At 48.8% G+C, this 23,672-nt stretch overlaps 2 protein-coding genes across 2 annotated transcripts; both read right to left on the bottom strand.

Moving 5' to 3' along the window:
- Positions 1 to 3,067: 3,067 nt before the first annotated feature.
- Positions 3,068 to 17,906, bottom strand: LOC149348613 (uncharacterized). Its single transcript, XM_089541810.1, has 13 exons — positions 17,892 to 17,906; positions 16,654 to 16,812; positions 14,175 to 14,309; positions 13,061 to 13,164; positions 12,302 to 12,426; positions 11,366 to 11,478; positions 10,350 to 10,478; positions 9,558 to 9,657; positions 8,906 to 9,006; positions 8,155 to 8,304; positions 5,838 to 5,984; positions 4,377 to 5,210; positions 3,068 to 3,976 (listed from the first exon to the last, which is right to left on the bottom strand). The coding sequence occupies exons 1-13, from the start codon at positions 17,904 to 17,906 to the stop codon at positions 3,068 to 3,070; spliced, it is 3,021 nt and encodes a 1,006-aa protein (XP_089397936.1).
- Positions 17,907 to 18,367: 461 nt separating this feature from the next.
- Positions 18,368 to 23,084, bottom strand: LOC149348612 (sodium- and chloride-dependent neutral and basic amino acid transporter B(0+)-like). Its single transcript, XM_089541809.1, has 4 exons — positions 22,997 to 23,084; positions 21,658 to 21,789; positions 19,127 to 19,302; positions 18,368 to 18,556 (listed from the first exon to the last, which is right to left on the bottom strand). Exons 1-4 carry the CDS (start codon positions 23,055 to 23,057, stop codon positions 18,368 to 18,370), a joined length of 558 nt encoding a protein of 185 aa, XP_089397935.1. The 5' UTR covers positions 23,058 to 23,084.
- Positions 23,085 to 23,672: the final 588 nt, after the last annotated feature.

Raw genomic sequence — 23,672 nt, 5'->3', positions numbered from 1 at the left:
GCTCTTTTGCGACCTCTCCGAGGTCGCAAAGCATGCAGAGGAATGCCGCCAGTAGGCGCGCTCTTTTACCTCCGAATCCCAAGGCCGCCGTAAGCATCGCCACGATAACGATAAGAGGCAACACATTTTTCCGGTTGGATCCCTTGTTTGGCTCTGGGTACCAGGCACACCATCAGGATTGTCGTCAAAGTTTCGAGCGGAATACCACGGGCCTTATCGGGTTGTCCAGCAGACGTCCCCGGTCCATTACATCGCGGATTCGCTCCACCCCTCTTCGGACTTGCGCCATCGTGGCCGGGAAACCGTCCACGTCAGCCGCCTGAAGACTTACTACGACCCGCTCCTCTTGCGCTCGCCATAAGTCGCCAGGGTGGCTCCTCTTCGTTCCCGGGGCAATTGTAGCGAACCACGACGGCCGCGCCTGATACCGCCTGGGCAGATCAAGGCCGACGCGCCGACGAAGACGCAGCACCGATGAAAAATCGAGGTGCCGCCGCGCTGCCAGTCTTTGGAGTAGCAAAGACTGGCGCTCACGCAGACTCGAGGTCACTTTCACGCGTTTGCGTTGCCGAGATCCTGTGCTGAATTTTTACCTTCACAAATCTGGTCTGGCGGTTCCTCCACTGTGCCCATTTTGTGCCGAGGCTGAGACACTGGATCATTACCTGCTGTTCTGCCGCCGATTCTCTTCTTTGAGGAGGCGCCTATTAGAAATTCTTTTTCACCAGCTGGGTCTGCCTGTGTCCACTGAGGTTGTTCTTTCCTTTGGCGCTACTTCTCTTGCACGAAGCAACAGGAGTGCACGCTGTGCAGTTCAAAACTTTCTTCTAGAAACACCGCGACTCCCATGCTAATATTAATTTTATTTATTTATTTTTCAATTTGTTTTCATTTTTCTGATTATCAAACAGTTCATTTATGATTTATTTTTATTTTTACTTTTCATTTTTTCTGTCTCTCTTTCAGTCAATACAAAATTGAACCATTCCATGTGTTGCATTCGAATTTGCATATAAAGCCGTCGTCCCTTACGATCTCCCAGCTAACAGGACCCCTGTCGTTTCGTCGGCCAATCTGTCAGCCTATACCCTATTACTACTCCTTTCGCTCTAAAACTGCTAATCTTTCCAACAGTTCACCGCCTGTGTCTTGGCCACTCCCCCGTAGTGGGTATGTGAAATTTTACTTGAGGCCAACAAGATCGGTTCGGGTGGACTTAGAAATTGCTTAAGTGCCCCATATTTTTTATTTTGGTTTGTTACGGTTTGGCCAAGGTCACCGTCAAGGTCAAACTACACACAAACTCGTTGAGCCGGTATCTTCTCATGAATAGGTGCTTGCGCACTCAAAATTGGTTGGTTCGTTTATTGGGGTTTAACGTCCCAAAGCGACTCAGGCTATGAGGGACGCCGTGGTTAAGGGCTCCAGAAATTTCGACCTACTGGGGTTCTTTACGTGTACTGATATCGCACAGCACACGGGCCTCTAGAATTTCGCCTACATAGAAATTCGACCGCCGCGTCCGGAATGGAACCCCGTCACCATAATCACTGAGCCACCGCGGCGGCACGCACACTAAAAATTTAAAACGGCGATTACTACTGCTAAACAAGAGATTCAGCGACACATACTAAGTTGAAGACCGAAATCTAACCTCCTGCGCTAAGAAAGCTTGATAATTAGAAAAACAGCGGCTGCAGAGTAGACATCAATGCTTTGATTACCATCTGAAATGGCATTTTCACCTGAGCACAAACGATGGTACAGTGCAATGAAATTATGATGAAAACACTAAACTTGTCATGTGTGTGTATATATTAAATAGCGAACCATGACGGCCGCGCCCGATGTTTCCGAGGAGGATGATGAGAAAGACGGAGCACCGCCGTGCTGTAAGAGATCGCTGCTTAGCCTTTTCCAATTACATCCTTAGTTTTACCATCATCAACATCAGCCTGACTACGCCCACTGCAGGGAAAAGGCCTCTCCAATGCCTCTGCAATTAACCCTGCCCTTTGCCAGCTGGGACCACCGTATCCCCGGAAACCTTTTCAGCCCGCCTAACTTTCTGCTGCACTCTGCTAGGCTTGTATTCTCCTGGAATCCGCCGAATTACCCTGAAAGAGCAGCGGTGATATTGGCTTCGTATTACATGTCCCGCCAGGCCTATTTCTTCCTCGATTTCGACTATTGTGATTACCTCGCGTTGGTTCCCTCGCCATCTGCCCCCTTCTGGACTTATAACGTTACGCCTATCATTTTTCTTTTGATAGCTCGCTGTTTCATTCGTTTACGGACCCTCTTTCACTATTACAGCAACATCCCAGGCCCTCTTCCAAGCGTTTCACCCCAGAAGATCCCAGCACCAGGCCGACGGAATTGTTGTACTTCTGAAAATGTTTATTGCTTGACGAAGCTCTCTACAATAGCTTCGGTGGTCCGAGATGCAGCTAGTGGTTTCGAACAAAGATAATCACCGCCAAATGTAGGTCCCGTATGCGAGCACCATCCGTACTCCTGCCCTGCCCAGACACACATGCTTGAAATGCGGTTGAGGATTTCCACATCAACAAACCACTGCTGAGTCAGTAATGCGTGCCATATGCCCACCTTATGTGTATTCAAGTACAGCTGACCTTCGAAACCGACATATAAACATCGATGAGAACCTTTATGTGCAACGTTGCCTTATGCAACCCCAAATAATGTCGAACCAAGCAATATGATTGGCGCTCCGTAAAGAGCACTTGCATATTTGCACTGTTTTGTGCACAGAAGTCAATTTGCGTGAGAGGCATGTTTAGAACAGACTAAGGCCTCACTCAAGCGGCGTGACTTTCCTTGCTGCCAGGTTTTAATTTTTCTGTCGGGGGCTCTGCAGCACCTTGTACTGATCTCAGGACGTTCAGCAACTCATCACATGAACAATATAACAATGCAGAGTTCTCCACTAGCGTACAATTCTCAAGCTTTACGCTACCAGCATCAAACGGCACGTTGGACTGCAACTCCCGCAGGCTGCGTCATATGCAATCCGCGTTCCCGGCATTGGGCGCTTTTCGAATGGTCATGGTTCCGCATGATTACGTTTCTGTCGTCCGTCCTTGTCCTTTTCACCAACGGCGGATTTCCTCGATTCCCGAGCAGTGTTCCCCACACCCTCTGTATCCGCACGTTTGGAGTGCTTAGAGCGCGTCGACACAGCCGTCGATGACTGCGGACGCGTTTCTTTGGGAGCTTCTCCTGGCGCTTGTGTGCCGGAAGCGTGAAAGGCCAACTCTGCTTGGCTTCTGGAAGGCTTCTTATTTCTAGAACTGTCTGGAATAGATGGCACTGAAGATTTCTCCTGGTTCTGATGTTCCTGGACCGACCCGACGGCAGAGACCTTCCGTTCAGAGTCGTCAGCCTTCAACTTCCTTCTTGTTTGCCGTCTGGCGCGTTGCGAGGGTGCATTATCCTTGGCCTGAGGCTCAGCGACCGTCGCTTGTCCGGTATGCAGCGACGCATTGCTGCCCCTCATCACTCCAGAAACGCCACCGCCTCCGGAAGTAGCGCCCTCTCGTTCAGGAATGCAGAGTCCCTGCCCAGGCCTCGTCTTGACAGCCGTTGTCTCTTGAGGACCGACCCCGGTTGAGGGCGCTGTCCGTCGGCTGTCGAGCGAAAACCACGGTGAGGACGCTAAGATGTGCCCCTTCGGTGCAGCTTCGCTGGAGGTAACCTTCCCGGTCCGCTGCAACACGTTGGCGCGCTCCTCTGGTCTCAAGAGTAGGTTCCGCAGCACAGAGCGGAACGCCGTAGACTTGTCGATGGTGGACACTGAAGGAGCGCGTACGATGACCGTGTGGCGCGCAGAGTCGCTCTCCGGGCTGCCTGCGGCCGGCACTCTGGCGTCGTCTTGTGATTCAGCGCGGACTGCATGTGGAGCTGAGGCCGCCTTCCTGTGCTTTCGGCGCTTCCGCCTTAGTACGACTCCTTCCTGCACAGGGGATAACGAGGATAGCATTAGCAGCAAACTTTTGCTTGCGAGGCATGCCCCGACACATGCTCACTGATTATGAGGACACTCTTGCGCAGTTTGTCCAGTGACATAAGTCGTAACAGAAGTCGGTTGTTCGCCAGAATCCACGAGAAGACCCACATTGTATTCAGATCTCAGCGTATATAATTAACCCAGTTTCGAGCGACAGAAGTTGGTCTCGGAACAAAATTGTTTTGGCGCAGGGAAAAGATTGTGTTCTGATCGGTCGGCAGTTTTCTATATTCAAGATAAATTACATGAGGGCTGCTCACAAAACCTGAATGGACTAAAGTAGAAAACGAAAGAAACACATCTAACATCAGATTACACCCTAAAGAATGAAAAGAAGAAAGTTTACCTTCAGCCGCTTTAACGCTTCCTTGGGCTCCTCCTGTAAGCAGCCCGCAGTCTTCCCTGCGTCGGGCTTGGGAGCAAGATCTGCTTCAGCGGCAATCCCGTGTTCCACCGGACGCAGTTCCTGCGCACCTGCCACGTTTTTCACAGAAGCGCCGCTGCCTTGTGACACAGTTCCCGGCTTCTGTTCGGGCTTAACTGCAGCATACTCGGCCACGCTAGACTTATTCGACAGCTTACTCTTAGAAGCAGTTTTCTGGACCCGACTCTGCTGAGATTCGCGTTCAGCCAGTTCATCCTGCAATACGACGGCAGCATCTTGCATTTTTCCTGATAGATTTTCCTCTTGAATCTTGTAAGCAATGTCTGGAGCAACTGGTGCCAGTTGAGGACCTGGCTCTGGTAAGGTTGCGATGCCCACCTGGTTGTCGGCTTGACCCGGCACTTCGGGTGTGTACGGGACCTCGACTAGCGATGTTCCCCGGTCTGAGCCTGTCTTGTGAGGCCGATGGTCGGGAGGTTCGTTGCCCGATGTTTCCACGGAGGCTGCCACGGGTCGGGAGCTCTTCGTTACCTCCGACGAGATGTCTTCCGCGATGGGCTGCTTGGGGCGCAACATGGACCGCCTGATGGAGCTCAGCCGTCGAGACACGTGGACAGTGCCAGAGTCGGGGACTCCGCTGGGGCCGGCATTGCCCGCCTGATTGCGTGGTGAGCCGAGGCTGCCCGAATCGGGGCTCGGAATCGTGTGGACGGCCACGAAGAGATCAGGGTTGCCGAGAACCTCGGTACTCGACGAGGAACTCTCGCTCTTCTTCACTGCCACCCGACGGAGTACCTGCAAAGCATTTTATGTCATGACCCAAACCTCAGTTCTTATGGGTCCAAACAATTTTTTCTTTTTATCACTTAGCCAAACACTCTAAAAGCCATGTTAAATTTTAAGCACTGGAAAAGCGAAGTACGAAAAAAAGCCTTGCCAACCTGGACAAACACTTCGTTTGCACGGCTGCCCCCATGTGCCTAGTGGCTGTGAGCGTTGAAAATAAACGCGGCAATTTTGTAATTTTTCGAACGTGCCATTGATTTCCTATGGCTGTCGGAAATCGTTGATACAAATGCAGGAAGCAATTTAAAGCTCAGAGTTTGCAGCGGAGATGAAGAATCGACCAATGATATTCGCCATGTTCGCGTTGAGTCTCTCGGGACTCTCCAGTTTTCTCCAAATTAAGTTTAAAATATCCCTGTTGAGTTGAGCGGTGTTCACTGCATGCTCATAATAGATGGCGCTAGTTTTTAATGTCCAGGAAAGCTGGGCAGTGATTTTTTAGGGTATTAGCACGAGTTGTTCAGTTCAGATGAAAAGGACACTGAAGACCAACTCAAATCGATCTGCGTCAATAGTCCAGGATTTTTATCCAGGGATGTTTAACATAGAAGAGCTAAACATCGAAACGCGAAGCACCTTCGCCTTCGGCCGTTGTTCTTCGGGGGGCTTCTGGCGGGCCTCGGTGTCCATTCCTTCCAGGACCATGAGCTGCCTGTACACCATGACCTGGTCCCAGGCGGCTGGGACCCACGCGGGAAGAGGGACCAGGCAGTCTCTCATATTCTGTCGACGGGAGAGGGAAGGCACTGTTTATCGCGATTGCTACCGTGGAGCTATTGCTAGCAAAAAATTGAGCTGCGATCCCTCCGTACAGAGGAGGTAGTGGGCACTACCCTTTTCCCACCGGATTCATCTTCACTGTTTCTGGATCCTCACTACAAGAAAGCGCCCGGATACGATCCTAAACTTGTTAATGCGCGAGAAAACATGAAACTTTCTTATTGTTTTGCACCTATAGATTGTATTCACTTCTTGACATAAAACTAATACACAATTTATGCAGTCACTTGTACAATCGCAGGCGAAATGGGCGTAGGCGCGGCTGTGTTTCGCGCTTAAGCGTGACACTTTTTTTTTCGATGAGATAAATATCGCCGCTAGCTGATCGTTGCGGCATTCGGCCACACTGCGTCTATCATGGTTGCAGAAAAGTGATGAGAAAAAGTGTGGAAGACGACAGCAACATGAAAGAGTGACGGTAAGTTCGCAGTTTTCATCGAGATTAGTTTAGCGGTCTGCTGATGTATGGCCCGTAAAGTCAGCGCCAGGTTTGTGTACAAGTCTTGAGTGGCTGAAATCTGCAAACAAGACATGCAGGTAATACCTACAGAAGCAGCCATGTTGACCAAAAAATTCCAGCTAAGCACTAGCAGCTTTCCTGACAACCGCCCGCTGCCGCCTGTGTTCACTCCTAGACTGCCGTGCATGGATTTAGTATGCTATCCACGAGCATGACGACTGTTGTCGATAGGGCGGCCTTGGGTTAGAACGCCTTATAGTGCTAAAAAGGTACCGGTTTCAAATATCTCCAGCGTTTTTAGGAGCACTTATCTCCTCCGGGCAAATGTTGGTCTTTATCAGGTGTGAAATGCTTGAAACTGGGTGCATTAAGCGAGAGTTGGACGTGAGAAAATGCCTCGGCAAAGTTTGTAGCCTGTATTGTTCAAAAATTTACTGTGGCTCATTTTTATCTATTTTGCGCGGCAACAATTCTTCTCTGCAGTTTGTTATTATGTATATACATTCGTGTATGCCCTAGTCAAGCGCATAGAAAGGTTCAGTTGAGAAGAACACCATTATGATGCATTAAAGAACAAAATCAACAAGTGTCAGGGGGAGCTTTACTTTTTTTTTGTCAACGTTTCGACAACAGGAGTTATCGCTGTCTAGGCAAGTGCGGTCATTATAGCGCAGTATGTATTTCGAGCACGAAACGTGTTTTCTCCACTTCCTCTGAGTGAACTTCGTATATCTTGCATTACATTTGATTTGTTCAGCTCATAAAAATTAGGTACGGCAGCTTCCTTGAATTTTAGGTCGTGAATGAAAGGCGCAAGAGACCCGAGGAACATCAAAAAAAAAAACATTGAAATAGGAGGAGACAAGACCGCATTGCTGTCTTGCTGTGATCCACTCTGTTGTATAGTTAGTTCTTGTTTCCTTTTCAATGTGAACACCGCCAGGGGGCTACAGTTGTGTGTATATATATGTGTGTGCGTCACTGAATAAACTGCGTTTCGTTCCATGCGTTTGCTGTCATGGCTCACGGTCTTCATGGGCGGTTCACGCCTACACTACACACTCCATCGTTCTGTGCTAATTTGGGGGGTTTTTTCAGGTATATTATTCCTTAAGGACGGCCTACAGCCATGTTCTCCTAAGAGCGTAAAATTTGACTCCTTTCATTCCCTGAAAAGAACACATGTGCTCCACTTGATTCAAGAGAGAGACCCTGGTGGTAAGCAGTGATCAGGTTTCCATAGCTTCAAGCTACTCAAGCATTCAACTCAGTAGCAGATGGCGTTCGAAGGACTCCCTGTAACCAATGGCGCCAACAAGTGCCATGACGTCGACAGGTTGATCGAAACCAGTTGGAAGGTACCATTGATTGAAGAGCCTCTTTTTTAAAGTGCATTCACCGCCTCATTCTTGAATTGCAAACGTCAAAAAAAACACAGACAAAGCATGCAGGGTTTATTAAAGTGCATTCAGAATTACTCTCTAAAAGCGCTAAGGATGAGATAGCGAGCGAAAAAACACTGTACTGGTCTTGTCACATGCTCAAAAGTTATCGTCCAGCGAAGCGCCCAATTGCATGCATACATTTGTACGAAATTTGGTTTTCTACATCGGGAGCTCTCTCAGCTAATCGCGATTCAGTTACTTCACTCACCAGACCAGTTTCGTTCATGAAGACAATGGCAAACACTGGGATGCAGCTGAGCTGCACGAGATACAGCCACACCGTGACAGCGTAGGTCCACATGGGGTACTGGAAGCTGGCTCCCTTGTACCCAAAGGTTGCCTCCACGAAAAAGATGCACTGCAAAGGAAGAGACAATAGCCCTTAAGGAGATGCGAAATTTGACGCAGTAGTAAGCGCTCCGGCCTTGACCCTTGCTGACACCGACCAATTTTTCCTCTAATATTGCAGTCAAAACTGTGATGCTCCACACCATATTCGAATCTTCTATTTGACCCAAGAAGTCCCTATGTCTGTCCTTTTTCCTTACAGTAGCTTTTGAAAATAAAGCAATAAAAAAGGAAGAAAATTTTGAGTCCTAAAATTTTCCGGGAACCCGTGATTTTTCGCCAAATTTCGCTGCTAAACTTCCCTGAAAAAGGGCACAACCTCCGAAGGGAACATCATTGCTCTAAATGGCACGCTGCGCCACCGGCCGAGAGTGCAGATTAAACACGAATACGCCTAAATAAGAATAATGATGGAGTAAACTGTCCCCTAGCGTAATCACTTTTGTAAACAGGATTCCACTAGAGTACAGTTTACTACCTTGCAACTCCTTTCTGCTTGGAGTGCAATATCAGTTGAGTTGCGAATGCGTCCCCAGCACGCACGCCTTGTGAGCATCCAATGGGTGAAAACGGCTGCTAAAGGAGGAAAGACTCGCTTCACGGCCACTCACAATTACGGTGATGGGAATGACCGACGTCCAGCACACCTTCACGAAGAAGCTGCATTCGCGGCCGGTCATCATTTCGGAGATAATATTGAGCCTGTGTAGGCCTGCGAGATAAGGGCACAAGTTATTGGAGAAGGAAAGCTCTGCGACCTCCATCAATCGCGTGACATGCGTAGTAGAGAAAAATCCTTGATTTCGATATATGACTCAGTTTTTTATAGCGTGAGCATGGCGGGACTTTTATGGATTGAACCCAGTATATAACAGTGTTGCTGGCCGAACGGAATAAAGTGATAACAGGTGTCGCTTCGTCCGCCTCCAATTTTTCATTAGGAAGGAAATCTTTATATTTAAGACCGACCACAACGAAGGTGTACAGTGCTTTGGCCTACAAATCCATCACCTTTCTGCCATGCTTGCCTCCAGCAAACTAGAATGCCATAATCGGCGGTCATTGCTTTCAGTTGTGGACGGCTTACTTCCGTTTAAGATAAGATGCCCAAAGTACGAAAAACGACGCTCGTTGAAATGTCAGTATACGTATGGCAAGGCGCCACGTTAAGACTCTGCCCCTCACACGCCCTTCGTTAAACGTGTGCTTATTTCACGTTACGAACAGGAAATATATAGGCTGTCCTGGATAGAAGCAACGCACCGCAGAACTGCAGCACCACGACAGACTCCAGGAGCAGCACCAAGAAGCGCAGGTCCCGGTCCTGGTTGTGGACGAAAATGGACGCCATTGTGGCGCCACCCTGGGGCCGATGGAGGAAGATAAAACAAGGAAACAAAGTTTCGCTGCACCCTCTGTTGGCCTGTCTGCAATTTACGGCAATGCTTTTAAGGCCTTGACTTTCGTGCGGCCGTTTCGACATACACCCACCACCCGCTCTTCCGAGCGCATCAAAACTCAGGACCCCTTGCAATGCTTCAGCGCAAATCCCACACTGCGCAGAGTGCGCCTGCTGCAGGGCGAAAATGAAGGCATAAAATTCTTTCGACGAAAATTCATCCGCAGAGCTTTGGTCACACTGCGGAACACAAAACGTATGTATGCAGCGGTTACCTGCCTACAAACAGTGCACGCTGGTTAACCTTGTTAGCCTGCTCTCCGCTTGCTCGGGGAAAATAAAGGAAGTGACCGACGGTTAATCGCTTAATTGGTCCGATGCAATGAACCGCGTAAGGAATATGTGCTTTTAGGAGGATGCTTTTATCTTTTGTCGCATTCCATTTCCTGAAAGTTGCGCCAGTTTCGCTTTTGTTCAGGCTGGCTCACTAATGATTTTATACCTATGCATTTGCTGTTAATTCTCTATAGGGGTAAGCAGTACTGTCATGGTCAAATGATTTCAGAATGGCTTTAGTTTCAAAACTTTGATTATTTTTTATCGCGAATTCCACCGCCGTGCTCTTCTTGTATACAGCAATCAGAATCTTCACTCACGGGGCTGCAGACCGCGGTGCTGGCGGTGAGTAGCAGGGCGCAGAGGAAGAAGTGCACCGGGGTCCGGTTGGCCAACACCAGAGGGTGCGAGGCGGCCAGCAGCTCCAGAAGGATGTCCGGCACCATCAGCTATATATACAATGCGGGGAGAAGAAAAAAAAAAAGATTCAAAACGCCCTGGACAGCTAATTTCGATGAAGTGCATGTTAGAGTTTCGGGCACATCACGAGCGACAAGAAAAATGGTTTGTACAGTTATATAATAACAAGGACAGTGCGACCATGGCCACAGCGGCGGCGATTGCTGGTACCGAGCCTGTTTAGGGCGAAAGCGCTTAACCATTTCGCTTCTATGCTCTTGCAAGCACTATGTGAGGCGGGCATGCATCCTCGCCCGGTACATTACCACCAACAATCGGCGCTGTTACGACCATGATCGCTAGTAACTATAAAGAATGCAAAAAAGGGGACATGAAAGACATTGCGCAGGCATGAACACTCGTTACACGTTCACCATGTCTTCTGAACCTTTCCCGAATGCTCCGCAACGATAAATTCACGAAACTGTCATTCGCACACTTCAATTCGACACAGCCAACAAAAAACGAACATGGACGGAGAGAAATACACCGTAAATTCGCTTACTTCGACTACGGCAACGGCGCAATGGGACACATGCAGTAAGTGACGGCACAATGGAACTGCGCAGAGGCAGACCATTACGCCATGGCCCTTCGCGGTGGCCCAGTGTCTTTCACGATGGGCTCTCGAGCCCAAGGTCACGAAACCTAGTCAAGGCTTCGATCGCTGCATTTCGATGTAGGAGAAATATAAAAACGCTGTGCCACGTCAGTGCACGTTAAGGAACCTTAGCTGGTCGAAATTAATCGAATGCCCTCCGCAGCAGAGTCCATGATAGCCCTCGTACAGCTGTGAGAATTTAAACCCCACATTCTAAACAAGCTACTTCTACTCCATGACAACAAAGCAACACGGTCAAAGGAAGCGCGCACTCACAAACTTGGGGAGCACCGTGGAGACGATCCACAGGGAGTGGACGTGTCCCCAGAACTGCTGCCACGGCACCGCACTCATGGCCTGGGGCACGATGCTCGCCGAGGGGTCGGACTCTGCACAGGTTGGTAGCGCGTTATGATTGTTTCAGACGCACATTTTATAGCAGCGTGAGTAGAAGGACGTTGGGAATCAGCGAGGAGAAGAAACGTACCTTATTCTAAAGATTTGCTCTGAATGGTATCTATTGAAACCTACGTGATAAGCTTCCACCGAGCGACGATTAAGCGGATTCCCAGTCAATGGACGTGCTTTATTCTGCTGTGTTGGCTGCACTTGGAAGACATCGTTTAGTGCAACGAGGTGGCGATGCACAAACTCATTACCGGACGAAGAGGACCTCCCGTACTATATCGGCGCACAACAGAAATTGAGTTCCACAATTAATCATTGTAGTTGCAGGCGGCCGCGTTTTTTGTTTCTTTTCTGGGAGTTTTATGGGCTTCTGTGAACCTCAAACGATCAGCAGAAGCCCGAATGCCGTCTCTATAGCGACCTCTCAGCATCAGGGTTTAGCACTAGAACAAGCGGCTTATTGAACCTCCAGAGATATTTTTTAGCGCTTCCTAGTACGACGTCTTCAGAGATTACGAAGCCATATTGTAAAATACCCTATATATATACCGTTATATACGTTAGTATTTTAGCGCCAACACGCATCTGGTGTAGAAAAAGATGCAGACACTTTACCCTACATAAGGCATAACACACATTGTATTATTGTATTTGGACAAAGTTGGGTACTTTACTTTCAGTGCAGTATGTAATGAGACTCGAAGTACCGCATTATTCATACCTTAGTTTATTCTCCAAATTAGAATTTAACTTATAGTACGTATATGCGTACTGTATTAAAGGTAATATGCCGAAAATGCGCACCCGAGTCGACGAGCATGCGGATGTCGACGCCAATGATGGAGGAGAGGTGTCCCAGGAACATGGAGGTGATCACCGTGCGCAGACCCTTGCTCGCTGTGTCGGCCGCCAGCACAAAGATGACATCCCTGAAAAGTGCCAAATCGACAGGAGGTGGTAGAACCACTGCTAACCATGGAACAAGCGTCGAACAACACTTTCGGTTTGCTCATTTTCGGCCATTGTCAAAGCCCGATCCGCCGACTGATTGATGGCGCCGTTAAGGAACGAATGGAGGTGTTCAAGCCGCTGATGAGCAGCAGTAACGGGGCCAGTATGCTTTGTTAGTAACCGTTACATCATCCACTCTCGGTCTACCTAGGACCACTTTACCGAGAAGAATAATCAATGGCCAATTTTTTGTTCACTTACATAGCGGCAGATGAACATCTGGCGAAGGCTGTCCGTAATTTTAAATGCGTTTCACACGCAACGTGGTAATAATCAAATTGTGTTCTATGTCGCCCTTTGCAATTTTCAGCCATCTTTAACGCTCGAATAGGCTTCACTCTTTGTACGTCCGATTTCGTTCATTCGTATCCGAACCGTTCACATAACGCGCATGTTCTAAGTATTTCCGGTAAACGAAATAAATGACAAAATTCAAACAATTTATGAATAATTCGACCAGAAACAATTATTCTGGTCATGGTCCGACTGCTTATAGCGACATTCATGAGAGACATGAGCTGCATAAAGCCACATGGGAGCTCCTCTACTCACTCGTGGTAGTCGTTCTTGAAGTGGTTGAGCCTCGCAACGCCAAGGTAGACGGACCCCGTGACGCCCAAGCTCTCAAGGCACACGTAGAGGGCGTTGCACCACATCTGGCGGGTGGAGAGAGTGATCGTTGTGGCTTACAAATGTCACTGCAGTGATTATCGACAGGTACAGACGCGCTGAGTATCACTTGTGACCAATATGTACGAAAAAGCAAGCCGGGGTCACAACAAGCAAGATGCGGCCTAAACTTCTTCCATAAAGCATTGGGAGCTTGGATGGGGGACAAAACTGATGCTTGCAGCTCCCTGTAGAAAAAGGTATAGCCTCCCTCATTGAGCATTCTACCGAAATTCGGTTGTCACTGAGCGCAAATTGCACAAAAGTCGCCTCCAGTGCGTTGTAGTGTATACTTTGACTGTAACACCGAGGACACAAGTCTCCATGACGCCCGAAAAGCGATTTGGGCGCGTAGGTGCCATTTTTTTCGGGCACAAGCTCATTTCAGTTCCAAACTTCACAGCCCGCATATCCGACCTTTATCTCCAGAAGTGTGGTCTACATCTATTGGCTAATCATGGGTATTGGCTTCTGGTGAGGCTCATGTGTTCCGGAGACCGTCGTCTCCGATAGTACTGCCTTATCCTGGTTTAGGTGCACATGGTACGAAAACTGTGCAAGAACGTATCGAAGTTGGTAAGGGAACAAACGCGGGTTGACGACAACCTAGCCGAGATCAAGAGGAAGAAATGGGCTTGGGCAGGGTATGTAATGCGGAGGCAAGAAAACCTCTGGTACTTAAGGGTAACGGAGTGGATTCAAAGAGAAGGCAAGCGTAGCAGGGGGAGGCAGAAAGTTAGTTGGGCGGATGAGATCAGGAAATTTGCGGGGATATGGTGGCCGCAGCTGGCACAGCACAGGGTTTAATGGAGAGGTACAGGAGAGGCCTTTGCCCTGCAGTGGGCGTGGTCAGGCTGACGATGATGATGAAAGTGATAATTATCCTGCTGTTGTAAGCTGCTATACTAAAACTATACTAAAAATAAGAGCCCAAACAGCTGGGCTGCAGAACTGAAGGTCACTAGCAGTACACCTCGTACGCTGCTCCAGTACTGACCTCTACGTTGACCACGCTGCCCCAGTCGGCGTATAACAGCATGCCGAGGCCACCCAGGCCACCGGGCAGGGCAGCCCCGCGCACCAGGAGCAGTGCGGTCGTCACCAGGTGCAGGAAGACCATAGCGTAGAAGAACTGCGGAAAAGGGGCATGTCAGGTGTGAGGCATTTCAGAAGGCAGAGTCATACACACCTTAGAAGAATAGCCTGAGGGGCGAGTTGGTGCTTAATGAAATGAACGGCGGCGCAACAAGGACACTTAACAAGAGAGAGAAGGGGACACTAACAAGAGAGAGGAGGGGACACTAACAAGAGAGGGGACACCACACGCGCACATGGCATGTGGTGTCCCCTCTCTTGTTGAGTGTCCTTGCTGCGCCGCCGTTCATTTCATCATACACACCTGTCTAGAATGGTCGAACGGCACATCGGGGAGCACACTGCCGCCATTTACGAGCGACCTAAGGCTAGAAATAAGACCTTATCGGGCATGGAATACCATGCATCGTGTTTTAACTCCTGCTAAAAGTATTTGGACAACTATTCGTCATTTGTATATAGCTGGTGCGCTAAGAGTTCGGCCATATCTACTGCATTTAGTACAGGGTCTGCTGCTTTCCCCGTGTCTGTATATTTTGTCTATTCCTCTGCGGACGGGCACTTAACCTGGATAACAGCAAAGTCCCCAGAAACCTGGGTAACTAATCTGGGTAACTTATAAGCACTCATGGGCTTATACACGCTCAGATTGCACAGGGTCATCATCTTTTCCGTATTTACCAAATGGGTCCATGCTGCTTCCACCGCTCTACTTCTATCAGGAGACTGTTTAATGTCGTGAAAGGGGATAGGAATGGTGCAGTCTTTTTCACTCTTGAATGAGCGGTGAAACCCTCCAATCTCCCCTAAACCCCACCCCAGTGCATCCAATAAAGCTTTTACTACCACCACGCAGTCTATTCTGGGAGCTAATAAGGCTCCTGCCCCACCGAAGTTCCAGCAGGCTTTTTTTTTTCAAACATGGCGCAGTAGATATGTACATGGCCCCGTACGCAAAAGGATATAATATTCACTCTTTCAAGTTGAATTTAGGGATAGCTTTGAAAGAGTATATGGGACTTTATAGCAGCTCCCGCAAGAGGAGTGCAAAAAGGAAATGAAGGAAAGCCAATTTTCTGACAACGTTCGCTGCGTAAGCATGGCAACACATATGCGCAACACGTGCGAATTCTACACAGTGGTGTGAACCAGCCGTGGAATATAAAAAATGCGTCGTTTCCAATGTGTATCTGTCCTCGCTTCGGCGAGGGCGGCTTCGGCCGCTTATCTGATTTTTCAGCAGCGTCCGCTCCGGCGGACGCAGTTGTTGCAGCGACGCGCGTCTTTTGGTTCATTTTTCTCTTTCCTCTGATCTTTTAACTCTCCTTTATCTGCACGTGGCAGCGGTGGTTGCTCGGCTCGAGCCAGTAGGCAGGCCCGTGCAATTTCCTTTTCATCCTTCTCTCAGTCACAACAACAACAACAATGTGCAGACTGATTACTATTTAACGCATTTCTGAGATGGAATAAATCTGAAAGAGGGAATAAAACAATAACAAGGTAGCGTACGTTCAACGACCGAGTTGCCCCCTGAAGGCCTTGGCTATTGGCGTGGCTAAGAAGAGAAATAAATACTTCGTGTACCCTTGTTGCTCCACCGCTGTGAACAAACTTTGGAAAACGCCCATCAGGGTGTTGAATGGCATCCCCGACATTTCCACTGTGTAACTCGAGAATGACCGACAGGTGTTTCATAGCACAGACTAGTGTTTCAGTTTGTATCATACATGCTCTCTTCACTGGAACAGTGCACGCCACATCCCTAAGCTGTCACTCTCGTGGTGTCACTGCGTCCGGAGGACTCAGACGAATGCGTTGCAATGTTTCGTTTCAGTACAGCATGCACGACTTCACTACATGTTACATGTGGACCAGTCAGCACCGCATGTTGTTACACCGATGCCAACGCCTAACAGCTGTCACTCTAAAAGCCAGTATACTGCGGTATGTCAAAGCTGTTTTAAGACAACAATTGGCCGAATTAGCCCGGCGCTTTAGTGCCCCTCTGTTACTCGTTTCAATCACATTTCTCCTTCAGTCCTCCGCGGTGACTCAGTGGTTATGGTGCTCGGTTGCGGCTGCTGACCCGAGATACGCGGGTTAGATCCCGGCCTCAGCGGTCGAATTTCGATGGAAGCGAAATGCTAGACGCCCGTGTACTCTGCGATGTCAGTGCACGTTAAAGGACCCCAGGTAGTCGAAATTTCCGGAGCCCGCCACTACGTCGTCCCTAACAGCCTTAGCTCCTATGGGACGTGGAGCCCCCTGAACCATAAACCAAAACACATCTTTCCTTCATCCCACCGTGATACGGCTGCTGCACCTTTCTTTTTCTCAGCCACCCTTTCTCGCCACTCTCTCAAGACCGTCTTCCTCCTTACCCGCCTGGCGCTGGTGAGTCCGTGGCGAGCGAGGGCGAACACCAGCACCCAGGCGGCGGCCAGCGAGAGCAGTGGCTGCGCCCTGATCTCGTCCAAGGAGCCGCCGTCCCAGGGCACTCCGGCACGGCGCCTGCGGTTGTCCACGAAGGGGTCACCTCTCTCTCAGAAGCGTGGTTAACGAACGCTCATGCAGAAAGCGTAATAAACACAAACAAGTCCCCTCTGTTGCAGCAAAACCACGGGACTCGTCCCATCTTTTCATATTTATTTCGTCACGATGGCATGCACAGCATAGTGCATCGGTGGCGCAACTTCGAGCCCTCGCAATGACGATATTGCAGAATTTCGGAAATGTGATCACTATTACATCTTAAAGCAGCGCGATACACAGGACGAGAGAAAGAAACAAGAGACGACACGAGCGCAATCTAACAACTGAGTTTTATTTCTAGAAGGGTTAGTTATATACGCACCAAACACAACGATAAAACAGACACATCGCGATAGCCCTCACAAACCCGCACGCGCATGTAGCGGACTGCAAAAACCGCCTCATCCCAACAAAGCCATTCAGCATCTTAGCACATGACAAGACCCTGCAATCATCCTGTCGCCACACAATCCCCGAGAGCGCGAATCTCTATCTACGAGATTAATGGAAGGCGAGGCGACACACGTTTCAGTCTCCTGGCTTATCAAAAACGCCTCAACTAACTCCCTGCAGGTCCTATCTGGGTGACAGAACAAGATGTTAGTCCTGTCCAAATGGGGGAAGCAGTCTTTACATTTTCGGCAGTGCAAAGCCAGGTTCGAGGACACTGCCCCTTTTACTGATCTGCGGTGCTCAATGTGTCTGTTTTATCGTTGTGTTTGGTGCGTATATAACTAACCCTTCTAGAAATAAAACTCAGTTGTTAGATTGCGCTCGTGTCGTCTCTTGTTTCTTTCTCTCGTCCTGTGTATCGCGCTGCTTTAAGATGAATCCGTTCCAACTTGCCCAGTTTTCTGTTCTAGTTAATCACTATTGCCTCCGGCCAACACAACCTCTACTGCAGGGCAAAGCCCTCTCGCGCTGACCTTCAATAAGCCCTATCCTACGCCAGCTGCAGGCACCTTATCCCTGCAGACTTAACTGCAACTGGTCACCTGCCGCTCTGGATGTTCTGTTACACTTGGTATCCCTTGAAATCTCCCGTTGTCCAAGAGACCATCGGTTGCCTCTTATTTAGTTTACATACCGAGCTGATGTTCATTTCCTCTTATTGATTTCAGCTATCATTATTGTGTGAACACAGCGTCTTCCAATTGCATTGCTTACTAAGAACATTTGTAGCCCAGGAAGTTAACTTATCGCACAACTCTCGCAGTGTGGGTCTTCGTACAGCGTACAGGGCCGTCCACTTTTAGTTGGAATGCGTTAGCGCATGGCCGCACTCTTCAGAGGGCCACCGCGTGCGACACAGTCACTCATCGCAGCAAAGTGGCGCAGAAGAAGGTGTACCTGGACGTGGTGCTTCGCGTCATCTGCCACTTCGCTTCGATGCGCCGCCACTTCGGACGCAGTGACCCTCCAAAGAGCCCGGCTATGCGCTAGCGCATTCTAACTAAGAGTGGACGACCCTGTACATGATAAGCCGGTCTGCTGCGTTCAGTGACGGAAAACGGCGTAGTGAAAGAGTGCAAGCCTTGAATGAAGATGGCGGATATATTCCACTCACGACTGCGGCTGGTGCACGGGGTTGTAGACGCCCGGTATGCATCCTGCGGCTTCGTGGTGGTAGTCTCTGGCGGGCACCGCGACCACCAGACCACCGTCGTCGCCACCGGAAGTGGGCAGCCCCTGGTCGAGCTGTTCCCGGCGGAACGACTCCGCCAGCCGCGAGCGCACGTTACTGCACAGCGGCTGCGATGCGGCGGGGGCGCAGGAAACCAGAGTTAGCGCCCCAGCCTAACAAGGAGACTGTGAAGAGGCAGTAGTGATCCGCACGTAGCCAGCCTGTCGCGGGGCACCTTCATTAATATCCTTTCATTTTACTACACTCTGCCTCTCCTACTACCTTGCACGCTGACAGAGGAGACAAGAACAGTTAACAGCGCTCTGGTTCTGAGCCCGCAATGAGATGGGTTATGTAGTTGGCAATTAATGGTACCAAGGAGTACTGGCAAGCCAACCAGTAATTGTAGTAGTAGTTGTAATGTTTGGAGCAGTAGTAGTAGTAGCAAGGGGCCTTGACTGTGTGCATGAGGAGAGGTGCAGATTGTGCCTGAAAGACCTAATGAGCACCCTCACTGTTAAATGAAATGTAATATTCGAAGGGAAGGGGGTAATAGGTAGGCGAAGGAGCCAACTGCACCACCCGAGGACTGCTACTGTACACGGGCGTTAAGTGGATCGGGAACTTTCGACAAAGACTGTCACGTCGTCGTCACCCAATGAAGAGCAGGGTATACCGCGTGCACAGAGGAGGCTCACCGCCGGTGCGACGTAGCATGCCCCGTCGCTGGCCACCAGTTCCCCGGAGGGGCAGCCGCCGCTCCACGAGAGGAGGCTGCGCAGCGAGGACACCAGGTGGAGCAGGTGCTGGGACAGCGTCAGCGAGTCGCCCAAGATGTGCACCACCGCGCACAGGCTCATGGTGTAGCCCAGGCCTGCGGGCGGGCACCAAATCATCATATTAATACAGTTTTTACACTGTTTATTTCGCAGTATCTTAGCTGCAGTCAAATTAGAATCAAGCGTTAGCCCATTTAGCAGGCGCTACTTCTATTTATGCTGTTTTTGAAGGACCACCTACATAAAAGGGGCTATATTGCTGAGGAATGCTTAAGAGAAACACGCTCAAGATGAGCTGGTTACACCCAACGCTGCCAGTATTGTGAGCGACTAAGATAATCCGCTTTCCGATGGGCACAGTGCGGACGCGTCGTTCGCTAGTTGTCTGCCAATTAACGCATACCGGCTGGAACCGCGCGTTATGTCACTCAGGTCGGGGCGCTACATGGAACTCTCTATGGCTTCTACGATAACGGCGTGGTCCAGCGGGCCTCTACGTCACCAGCTTCAGTTGGATTGTGCAGAAGAGCTAGTGAGCGCGGAAGGGAAGTGGAGATGGCGAGGGGAAGAAAGATCTCATTCGTCATTTTGGACTGATATGACAGGAGACGTTGCTTGAAAAGAAGTTAAATGGCGAAACAAGCAGAGCGGGAAAAGAGCGATAAACCTGCATGAATCCATCAAGCGTGACAGAAGCAGGAGAATAGGCGTAGCAGTACAAAATTCACGGAGAAATGAACATGAAAACATGAAAAGTCACTCTACGTAAAGTATTCAACAACGACATATTCGACTATAAGAAAGATGAATTCGGAAGTCACTGAAAACTGATAAATGTGGTTGGGATGCCAACTGCATTGTTAGGAAGTGTGCAGAAAACACCTGCGAATGCTCATTTTGCTGATAGGGGTAGTGCGCTAAAAAACACGTCCAGTCCACTTTTTCAGCTGTACGTGCCTTTTAGCACAGTACGCCCATTTCTCAAATTAAGAGTAGAGTTACTAAAGAAGGTCAGTATACAGGGTGTTTCACCTAAGACTTTCTGCAATTTTTAAAAATAAGCTATTTGAATTAGATGCGCGCTTTTTCTGGCATAGCATTGTCAGTGGTGTAGTACATCATAGTGCAGCTAAGACGTGCTAACTAGCAGGTTTGTTAACCAATATTTAATAGTTAACTTTTAAACTATTACCGGTGGGCTCCTTAATTATTGAGAGGCATGCAGCCCACCGCAAGTAATGTCCATATCCGTTTTTAGAATTTCGAGAACGCGATTATCCTCGGAGCTGTGGCCCAACAAATTTCGCCTACATCGCGCCAAAATACATGCGGTTTGAGAAGCTTGCAGGCAAAGCAACCTCTCCAGTGCACGTAACTCGTCGAAATAGCCAAAATTTGTTGGGCCACAGCTCCGAGGATAATCGCGTTCTCGAAATTCTAAAAACGAATATGGACATCACTTACGATGGGCTACATGCCTCTCAATAATTAAGGAGCCCAACGGTAATAGTTTAAAAGTTAACTATTAAATATTGGTTAACAAGCCTGCTAGTTAGCACGTCTTAGCTGTATTATGATGTACTACACCACTGACAATGCTATGCCAGAAGAAGCGCGCATCTAATTCAAATAGCTTATTTTTAAAAATTGCAGGAAGTCTTAGGTGAAACACCCTGTATATACACAACATTTCTGGACAAAGCATTTTTGAACGGGAAAGAGTTTATGAAAGCAATGTTTTCATATACTGTAAGATTTCACTCTAGCAATCAGTATATCCGCAGACAGGCTTGCATTTTTTTATTTTTTTTTTCGATCGTCAAAATCATTCCCCATCAGTTGATTTAGTGTGGAAGTCTTAACTGCTCCATGCGAGCAATAGAAAAACTATAAATAAAGATTTTGATGCACATCTGAAGAATGTACCATTACATTCAATATTGTCACAAGACTACCTTACAATTTTCCCATATTCAAAATTTTTGGTCCAGAAATGTCAGACGTAAAAGTATATCCATGCCCTCAGAGCTTTTTACCAGCACCAGGAACTCATTGCCGAGGAAAAACTGAATGAAGCTGTACGCATTCTATAAAAATCTTGCTTAAATAATGAAGTTGATTAGGCTGATAATACGGATAATACGGGCATGAAGTTGAAATGCGTAATACTAAAGGCACATCTATGCCACTTAGCGCAGGCCCATGCATGATGAATTTGTCTTAGGCACGCCATGCGCTGATGTAGGTTCTAGACCAGCTTATACTAAGAGAAGTGCCGAAAGCAATCAGAGAAAGAAAAAAAGCACTGAAGACAGACAGCGCCGCTCTGTTTAATAAGCTTTTATTTGCGTTAGGGGCTCTGCGCTGCAGTTCTGGACATTAATTAATTAGCAGCAACAAACTATTCGACGGAGGAGTATTGATAGTGCCCGTCGTTAGCGACGACGCACCTATGAAGAGTGGAACTGCGCCGAAGATGCCGCGGTTTCCGTCTTCGGAGAACTGGGCCAGGCTGCTCTCGAGGTGCATGACGGGCATCGCCACGGCCACCAGCAGCGCCAGGTAGGCCAGCATGAACGGAACTGCAAGAGAACCACATATATATATACACGTCTCTTACTTACTGGTTGATAAGTTCCAAAATGAATAATGATGATGTTAATTTATTTATGGCGCAAGGACATCTGCGGCCAAAGAGCGCCATGGCACAAGGTTTTTCCTTCTACTCAAGGTGGGGCCAAAGACCCAAGCATTTCCCAAGCGTTTCAACCTAACGAAGTAGAGCACCAGGCCAGGGGAAAGCTTGCACCCATTGCATCACCGGTGGGTACCCGGCGGCACTGGGGATCGAACCCTGAATAAGAACACGTCACAAAACAAGAGTAGCTTCACAGAGCACAACTAAAGCCGGAAAGAAGAGACGGCAACGGGCCTGCGATCAGCATGTAATAGCATGCGAAGCATTCGTTGGGCTACGATTATTGTCAGCTCGACATGCGAGACATTTTTTTAGTAGTTTAAACAGATTTGATCCGTTTAATTACCAGAGCATGAAGTTATGCGACCATTCATAGTGCCATGAAAGTCGCAAATTATTCACAGCCAGAGCCTGGTATGAAAGCTTTTTTTTTTGGTAAGGGCTACAGAGGGAGACGAGTCTATTCAGGTGAAATTTTGTCGTCACACCCCCCATCCCGTTCTTGTAAGAGATCCCCTCATCAGTGTAAACGTTGCTGTAACTCGCCGGCAGAAGACAAAGCTGTCTTGCAGCTATCAGTGAGTGAGATCAGGCTGAACGCGCTAATCTTATCACTCAGAGGAAGCATGTTGATCTGATATACTCAATAATTCTGGACAAGCTTATGTTTCAACTAAAAGTTTGTTGTGAAGGTAATTTTTTTTATATATTGTAAGATTCCACTGTCAATCAGATCATCAGATCATCACCCTCAGCAACCTTGTATTTGTTTGCCATGAACGTTTTAGCTATCGTCAAAAACGTTCCTCATTGGTTTTCTAAGGCAGCCGTAATTACTCGATGCAAGAGATGGGATAACTGTAAAAAGAATATTTTGCTATGAATCGAAAAAAAAATGGACCATTACCTTAAATATTTCCATAACAACTTTACGATATTCCACATGCCTTGCAATTAAAACTGATGCCGAAAAATCCAGGACATGTGAGACCACAATGCGGCAAAGGTCCTACATCTCACAGGCCTCTTCCATGGTCACTGAACGCATCCCTCACGGCCTTTGGCGCAAAGAAAGACGCAAGAGCACCCACCTCCTCCGTGGGCGATGGACATCTCGGGAAAGCGGGTGGCGTTGGCGCTGCCGGCCGTCATGATGAACAGCGTTGCCAGCTTGTGCGCCCGGCTCTGGAAGCCCACCTGCGTCGTCTCCTGCGCACATATAGTATCATTGCACACTTGCAGCTTACGTGTCTCGCAGTGTTCAGCACAGAACGGCCATTGCATGGCCATACTTCTCAAGCGCATGTACACCGTAGCCACAAGGTTGTACGAGTGATCCAGGCGAGGGGTGAGCCGGACTACCTTGCACTTCTATTGGTTAACTACAAGCAACTCTTCTAAGCGCCGGTACTGATTAGTTTCTCAGCGATCGTACTCTCTTCCAGGTTGTCGACTGAAACCTGAGCGACGGGGTAAGATTTGGCTCCCCGTCGAAATCCGCAAGAACCACAAAAGTTCCAGCATACTTTAGAGATATTCCGGTTCTCCCGCGTAGGTTAGGCCTACCTGGCTTGACGTGCTTTCCTCCTCGCTTTCCGTCATGGTGGCAGCGGGCCAGGTGGGACCAGGGAAAGGCGGGACACTCCGGGGCCGGGAGATCCAGGCTTAAGTTCTCCGGTGGAAATACCCAGCAATACGGGCAAATGCTGCGAAGGCTTCTGCAGCGGGAGATCGGAGAACAGCGGACAGCGCGTGCAACGTGGCCCG

This window comes from Amblyomma mixtum, chromosome 4 (genome assembly GCF_055824585.1).
Source record: "Amblyomma mixtum isolate Tamu chromosome 4, ASM5582458v1, whole genome shotgun sequence".
Taxonomy (NCBI): domain Eukaryota; kingdom Metazoa; phylum Arthropoda; class Arachnida; order Ixodida; family Ixodidae; genus Amblyomma; species Amblyomma mixtum.
Note: the sequence above shows the minus strand (reverse complement) of the source record. Positions and strands in the feature narration are given on the sequence as shown.

Bases quoted from the DNA above. Each gene is read 5' to 3' on its own strand.
- LOC149348613 (XM_089541810.1), bottom strand. The intron at 8,305-8,905 runs GTGAGTGGCCGT...CTTCCTTTGCAG, and splicing joins TCATTCCCATCACCGTAATT to TGCATCTTTTTCGTGGAGGC. The intron at 3,977-4,376 runs GTAAACTTTCTT...TCCCCTGTGCAG, and splicing joins AAGCGTTAAAGCGGCTGAAG to GAAGGAGTCGTACTAAGGCG.
- LOC149348612 (XM_089541809.1), bottom strand. From the start codon at position 23,057: ATGACGGCCGGCAGCGCCAACGCCACCCGCTTTCCCGAGATGTCCATC. The intron at 21,790-22,996 runs GTGGGTGCTCTT...GTTCTCTTGCAG, and splicing joins GTCCATCGCCCACGGAGGAG to TTCCGTTCATGCTGGCCTAC. The intron at 19,303-21,657 runs GTGCGTCGTCGC...GCCCGCCCGCAG, and splicing joins CGCAGTTCCACTCTTCATAG to GCCTGGGCTACACCATGAGC.